This window comes from Neltuma alba, unplaced genomic scaffold (assembly GCF_004799145.2).
Source record: "Neltuma alba isolate B1F8T4 unplaced genomic scaffold, ASM479914v2 tig00003837_pilon, whole genome shotgun sequence".
Lineage (NCBI taxonomy): Eukaryota > Viridiplantae > Streptophyta > Magnoliopsida > Fabales > Fabaceae > Neltuma > Neltuma alba.
In genome coordinates this window covers 11813-20108 of record NW_021633441.1, presented here as the reverse complement: position 1 = coordinate 20108, position 8296 = coordinate 11813, and the positions used below count along the sequence as shown (strand labels likewise).

At 31.6% G+C, this 8296-nt stretch overlaps 1 protein-coding gene across 1 annotated transcript; it reads right to left on the bottom strand.

The window, feature by feature from the left end:
• On the bottom strand, positions 1-2289 carry LOC114742603 (receptor-like protein kinase THESEUS 1). Its single transcript, XM_028930828.1, has one exon. The coding sequence runs from the start codon at positions 2287-2289 to the stop codon at positions 1-3; it is 2289 nt and encodes a 762-aa protein (XP_028786661.1).
• Positions 2290-8296: the final 6007 nt, after the last annotated feature.

Below are 8296 nucleotides of genomic sequence, written 5' to 3'. Positions count from 1 at the left end.
TCAGTAGCTAGCTAGGGCTTCTGTATTGAGATGAAGGTGGAGAGCATCCTGTAAACCAGACATGACGTATCCCATCGTTGGCCTCTTGATCCTTTTTCCTTCCAAACACATCTTAGCCACTTCCCAAACCTTCTTCACAGATTCATGTTTCGCGTCACCAATTAGACTCGCGTCTATTATCTCTTCCAGTGATGATTCATCATTTTCAACTTTTCTCAGAGCCCAGTTTGCCAGATTCTTTGCTTCGACAGGTAGGGCACGATTCAGAGCAGGCCTCCCACATAGAACTTCCAAAAGCACAATCCCGAATGAGTACACATCTGATTTCTCTGTTAAACGCTGCGTTCTGAAGTACTCAGGATCTAAATAACCGAAGCTTCCCTTCACAACAGTGGTCACATGGGACTTATCTGAAGATGGGCCACTCCGTGAGATCCCAAAGTCTGAAACTTTGGCCACCAAATTCTCATCCAACAGAATATTCGCCGCCTTCACGTCTCTGTGTATTATGCTTTGACAACCACCCGTACCTGTGTGAAGATAATGAAGCCCAGTGGCTGCTCCTATGCAGATTTCAAGCCTTTGCTTCCATGAGAGCGGGACGACGACGTTTTTCCCGTACAGAAGGTTGTCCAGAGATCCGTTTACCATGTAGGCATAAACCAGAACCATTTGGTTGTCCTCGTAGCAATATCCAAGAAGAGAGACGAGATTTTGGTGACGAAGTTTCGATAAGAATTTGATCTCGTTCTGAAACTCGGCAATGCCTTGATTGGACTGAGGATTTGCTTTCTTCGTCGCAATCATCGTACCGTCTTGGAGCTGTCCCATGAACACCTTCCCAAACCCACCATTGCCGACATGATAGCTCTTATCGAAATTGTTGGTTGCTTTTTGAATCTCCTCGAACGTGAATATTCTGAGTCTTCCTTCTTTATTTGAAAGAGTGATGTTGGACTTGCCAGCTCTTATGCGACCATAAAAGTAATAAATAACACATGCGAAGAAAAGCAAAGCAGCCATGCCACAGCTCGAAATGATTAATGCTACTCTTGGAATGTTCCGATCTGACTTAGAAAATATATCGTCAACTGAGGAAAGCCCATCCAAGTTTCTAACGTCGTTGCTCATTTTCAGAATCTCTAGCCCGTTCAAGATAGCATTACGGCCCTGCTCAAGGCCACCAGCTTCCACAGTCACACTCAATTTATCTGAATCTTCTTCAGAAGTATTATTGGTGACATAGTCGATGACGTATGGAACACCAACATCATAGGTAAAGGCTGATAGATTCAGATTTTTCATCACAACCTCGGACTTTACGTACACATTGAAAAGAAAGCTGTTTCTGGACTTGCTAATTATATCGCAGAAATGCATCCTCAGTATGTATTTGAAATTTGGACTGACTGGGAAGACCCATGTCAAATTGGACTTGCTCAAAATGTTTTTCAAGGCTTTTGCGGTGGCATAAACACCTGTAGGTGCTACCTCGGAAGACACGAAGTCGTTGGATGAAGACTTTATGGAGAATGGATTCACTGACATATTTGAAGCTAAAGGGTTAGGCTGGAGATACTTATCGTCCTCTTCCCAAACTCTGAAAAGAGTGCTGTTTTGGGAAGGGACTAGAGAGTGGCCTCCCATGTTCAAGCGATACATGGTTTCAAGAGCAGTATCTTTCAATTTTGGAAAAGATAAGGTGTGACCAAAAGAGAATATCTTATCTGGGACAGAAACAACCTCAATGGCATTCGCAAATGCAACATCGGAGTCTCTAAAAGGAACGAAAGTGAGGATTAAAATGTCAGTATTGACATCAATCACAAACTCCTTGAACAAGTAAGCACTATTGTGTTTAGAAGTGTTAAAGCTAAAGCGATCAAGGAGGACATAGCTTCCAGTGACAACACTGAACGAGGCTGAAGCCAATGTTTTGGAAAGAGGATGAAAGTAGAATCGGACGAAATGCCAGCCTTTGTGGTTCATGTCGAAGTTGTAAGAAGCTGAGGTTGAGAAAGTTCTAGCAGATTGGTAAATCGGGGAGAAAGTTCTAGAAGAATTAATAACATCAGAATGTTCAGAATCAAATGTAACAGAGGGTTGTTGAGAATCAGGAACAAAGGTACGATGAAGATGAGTAATGCTATTGGAAGAACCGCAAGCAATGAAATAACTATCAAGAGGAGTATTTGTGGATGTAGAGCAGGGTGAATGAATTATGAACAGAAGAAGAATGAGAGAGTAATAAAACTCGAGGTTCCTCATCTTCGATAGATCAAATGTCATTGTTCGAACATACCATGTCGTTAATTTATATAATAGAGGAGATTATTCCAACGTCGTACGAGGATGGGCTAATTTAGTCGTCACATGATTTCTTGCCTCCTTCCAGATCTCTACGTTTAGTCTATTAGTCGAATCCCTGTCCAGTTAAGTTCGTTCTGGTTTAAAAAGGGTTTGTATTCGGTTGAATTGATATAATTCTTGAAAAGAAGATTGGATATCTCCAAAAAAAAGGAAGGAGGTATGGATGGTCATTTCGAAGTGAAGGAAATGGAATGTCAAAAAAAGCAACAAAAGCATATCTACTCCCATTTTATATTCTTGCTTCCACAAAAACAAAACCGACCAAAAGAGGCATGAAAGTGCCAAGAAATTAGCTGAGAAGGGAAAGGAAACCACAAATTAGAACAAAATTATTATATCTCAAAAAGTCCGGAACAGGGGTCCAGTGATTGAATTAGCAATAACATATCTTTCATTACTATATTTAAATTTTTAATGATTTTTTTGGCTAAGTTTATGTTTACGTGTTGACTGAGTCAATATAATCAGATATGTGTATAAATTCTTTATCAATCGATCTATAAGGGAATTAGATAAAAGGGCATTTTTATGCTCATTATGTTTGGTTATGAAAATTAAATTAATTCATTATTATCTTTAAAGTATACAAAAGCATATCATTTTATCATTAAAAAGTTTTTTTTTGGCCAACAAAAAAGTTATATATTAATTTAGAATTTTGATATGAAAATGCCGTATAATCCTCTCGTTCTATTTCTAAGATAGAAATAGAAGGTATTTTTTGGTTTTATTTATAAGACACTAAAAGAAATTTTTTATATGGATGTATAATTTTACCCCTTATTTATTATTGTATTGACTTTATTTATATAAGATATGTATATTAAATAGGAATAAAATTAAAAAGTTATTAAATTTTAAATGAGAATTAATGAAATTCAAAGTTTTTCTTGGTTTGTGTGAAATATGCTGGTATATATTTGGACATCATTTTGCCATTCGTACATTAATCAATCAAACCAATTAAACCCTAATCCATCTTGATGCTTTTAAGGCTCTTTTCAGAGACCGTTGATGTTTCCTGTAAGAAGACCAGGGACCTTGTTTTCCGGTTATCCTTGTATTTTTATTTTTATTTCAAACAAAGTCATTTTTATTAAGTACTGTAAAACACAATATTAGAATCGCCAATAAGAAAATCAAACACTCATAAAACTATTTTTTATTAGACCTGATTACATTTGAATTTGACTCAGTAATACTTCTTTTGAGAAACAGAATTACACAAAACGCAAATAAAATCAGTACAAATAAAAACAAGAAAAAGCGCAGGAAACACCATATCAATATTCACTACACAGCCTGTAAGGTCATTAGCTAAAAATTAAAAATTATGATTCGTGGGTTGTGTCTCTCTTTATCATTTAACTTTTATTTCTTGTATTTTATCTTTTTCTTGAATTTTTAACTTTTTTACTTATAATTTTTAAAAAAATTCACTGAAGTCATCAAACATGGAATTTCGATTCTCATATTTGGAAACAAAATTAATCCTGCCTTTTAATTGAAAGCAATGGATTAAATCTCAAATTTCAATATATTTTTACTTTATTTTTTAAAAAAAATAAAATCTTTCTACCAAAAGGATCTATATATATATATATACTTTCAAACATTATGCACGTCTGCAAGAATGAAGAAGTGCAACTTTCCCTTTAAAAAAGTGTTAATATCAAATTGTAGAGTGTTTGAAATAGCCAAATTTTTTTGCGTAAATTCTTTTTTAGGCCTCAAGACAACTCGTACAATTAATTAAATGAGGAAGAAAATTTTTCAATTTACAAAGTCGGTGCATGCAAAGATCCCAACAATTTGTTGAATTGGTTAGAAGTCCTTTTTTTTTTGGGGGGGTGTAATTGAAGCAAACACATGCTTAATACAAAGTGTGTGCAGATGATAAATATGTGATAGATCACATATTATCATTTAATATATTGCCAATTGTGGGTCATATTCGAGTGTAAACATGAATTAGTTTATGTGAATTCATGGTCACCAAAAAAAAAAAAAAAGTAGCTTGTGTGAATTTGTATGTATCGATAAAACTGGATGCTCTCTAAAACCACTTTTTGCCAAATGAACTTGTAAACGGGTCAAGCACACAGATTTGGTGTTGGGAAAACACTATTAACTTATGAACACTCTTATAACACGTAATAATATTAAAGCTCGTTGCACGGTCAAATGAATTTGTTTCTCTCAAATTATTTGTTTTAATTGATTTTGAAAATTGTCTTTTAGTGATCCTGTTTATACAGTTGAGAAAGAAGATTTCTTTAATACTGTTTGTTAGTCATCTTGTTAAATGTTTTACATTAATGCATTAGATGTGTATATATTAAAATGGAGATAAAATTGAAAATTTGTTAAATTTTATTTTTAAATTAATGAAATATGTTAGAAGTTATTTATAAATAGAACTAGAGTAGTAATAGATCAAAAAGTTGATTAAAATTAATTAAATGTGTTGGCAAAAAAAAAAAGTTGAGTGCAATAAATATAAGCTCTCTTTGGTTTTAAATATAAAAACTACTTAAGGGGTTTATTTTAGCCTTCAGTGTAGAATCTTAATCTATCTTAACTCTCAAATTTGTAACTTTTTTCTAAACTATCAATATCAATTGCATAAATTAAGAGGATTTATTTACATTAAGGGGTAATTTTAATGCAAATAATCAAAGATGTTGTTTTAAGAAAACTACCACATATTTTTATACATAACAAAACTAATTATACAATTTATACATTTAGGACAAAAAGAAGTAAAACAAAAATGTAACTTTATTTCCGAAAACACCCTTAGTTATGGCAAGAAAAGAAGAATGAGCAAATAGGAACATGTAATAACCAATGCAATGAGACTAATTAATAATTAAAGAGGGCATAAATGAAAATTGAAAAATGATACTACCTTTGATCCTTTTCGTAAGATCCAAATAATTGAATCATGTAGTTTAACTCAAAAATTTGTTAATATTAGTTAAAAGTAATAGATATATAAAAAAAAATATACTTTTTTAAATATACTCTTACTTATAAAAAGGTAAGTAAAAAGAAGAAAACCATATAATAAGGAACAGGATTCATTGCCCTTGCACAGAAGAAAAGACAAAGCAAATAATTGTGTCCACTTGAATATAATATATAGTTGCAGCATTCCTTATCTTCTTTTTTTGATAACAAAATGAAGCCTCAATTAAATGTCTTCCTGCCTATTAGTGGCAGTGTTACACATGCACAACTCAATCAATTGACGTTTCCTTCTCCTATATATAAAAATGTTTTTAGACAACTATTTGTAAGAAATACTAATAGTGCTTATGTAAAAATTTTAATACCATTTTTATTATTTACCTCATTAATTATTGATTAATCTTATTGTATTTAATACTCCATATTCTTATTATTTGTTCATTTTCCATATGAACTTTCCCGGAGACAGTCATGTTCCGATCAATTTACTCACTCTTTAAAATACTTTGATAGGCTTGACTGAAAGATGTATTTGTTTTTTGTGTTGTTGTTGAAATTTGAGATTTTAATAATCTTAATCAAATACTGCCTCCATCCCTTTTTATAAGCAACATAGGACTCCATCACATAGATCAAAAAGTCAGTTAAAGATAATAAATAAATAAAAATTAAAAGTTCTTTCTCTAAAATATCCTAATTTATGGGGTAGAGTGAGTATAAGAAAGATAATAAAAAAATTACTATAACAAAGAGAATTATTAAAGAGAGAGGATGTGTGATTGAAAGAGATGATAGTTTGAAAAATAAGATAATAAATATATTGAATATTAAAATAAGTAATTAGTGGAGGTAAAATAGAAAATTTGTTATAAAAATTTAAGACAACTTGTAATTCTTATATTTAAGAACAAGAAGAGAATAATAGTTATTGCTTAAAAAAAAAGGATGGAGGCAGTATAAACAATTCAAAGTTTAATGATCTCTCAATTTGAAAGAATTTAAATCCCAAGACGGGTTCTCCCATGCATGGAGCGGAGAAGTGGTGTTAGTGGCGTGACAAATTAAAGTCTGGTGAGGAGATCGAAGAAATGGTTGATTGACGAGAAGAAAAAGGTTCTTCTAATCTGACACCTTTAAACTCTTTGTTTATTTTTAGGGACAACCATTTTAAGAGAATCTATATTTTTTATTTTTAAATTTAATATCTATTTTTTTCTCTTAATTAGATCTTTTAATTTTGTTTTTTCAGCACTGTTAACTTCTGCATAACGACTGACAGAGCGAAATCATAGGAGCTAACAATGTTAATAGAGTAAAGTTAAATGATTTATTCAAGAGGAAAAAAGGTTATAAATCGCCAATTAAATTGAAAAAAATTATACGCACCTACAAAAGAGTTTTTTCTTATTTTTATTGAATGGATTAGTGTGTGTAAAGTTGTTGCTCTAAGATATGAAATATACTCATCATATTTTAGAAAAAGATTTAAAAAAACAAACTTAAAAATCAATCTACTCATGAAGGATCATGTCAATCGCCTTATAGTCTAATGACATATAAGTTTTTCTATGACTAGGAGGGTGCACGATATAGTTTAATCTTATAGTTTTAAGCTGTTAGTACATGTCTTCTAATTTAAAAAAAAAAAATCACACACACACACACACACATCCATCAGTCGAGTGCTCTTTTCCTTAAAAGATAAGGTTGAACTCAATTTGTATGATGATTGAACTAGACAATTTGTACATTATTTTTTTATTTTTTCCCATTGCTGGGGTCTCACGACAATTTGTATAATTAATTATGTGATCAAGGAACATAGCTGGAAGTAGATGTATCATGACTTTGCCTGCAGGAGGATGGAAATTATTCAGTTTAGTCGGTGGGAAGGTTGACAATTGAATAATTGCTCATTAAATTGAATAAGTTTGTGGAATATTTGTGACATTTAGTTTTTGCGAATTGTGACCGTCATGAAAGATAGAAGAAATCCTTTATTTATTAAGAAAAGTTACGTCATTTTCTAAATTGGTTAATAATTTTAGTTTCAACATGTTTCAATATTATCCGCAAGGGGGTTGAGCTCCCAATTGATGTAGTTCATCTGTAAGGTCCGGTTTCTTTCGCCCAAATGACATGCTTCACATATCAGGTTTAACTTCATTTAAAATCTTCCTTGTTTTAAAATTAAGCCTGACTACTTCTTTTTGGTTAATTGTAAATGAAAAAAATGACTTCTCCAGTTCTAAATATAAGACCCATTTTGTAGTGTAAATTACTCTAGAAAATGAGTCTTATATTTAGAATCAGAGGATTATATCAGAATTTCTCCCAATTAGGATACACAATACTTAAATATGATCTGCACACTAGTATCACATTCTAGATATATATATATATATATGTATGTATGTATGTATGTATGTATGTATATATGTATATCAACAAATGAAATCATGTGGAGTATATTCTCATATTAGATTTTAATTTTTTTTGTCAGGTATTAGATTTTAATATTTAATCAACTCAATTTAATTAGTGGATTCTGATCTCAACCTGAGCAACACGCCTTTCTTTTGTGTATGTATTTAAAAAGTAACATTATTTTCTTATTTAGTTAATAGTTTTGGCATATTCAGGACGAATTATATCAACCCATACACAAACGCGTCTCTCCTCGTTTTAAAACTATACTAGAGTGATCATTTATGATGTTTTTGCCAGTAAAATTAATCACTTTTATAATTATAGTTTTTGCCTGATTATAATTATATTAAGAAATTATAAGAATGTAGTTAGAAGTCCTGTATAAGTTCACTTTAGTCCTTTCAAATTCAACAGAAATTCAAAACAAGCCGCATTACTATATTTCTTGAAATTCAAATCTTCTACAGGATTACCAGATATTTCTTAAAACTTAATCTTTTAGTGAATATTTTTTCAAACGAGA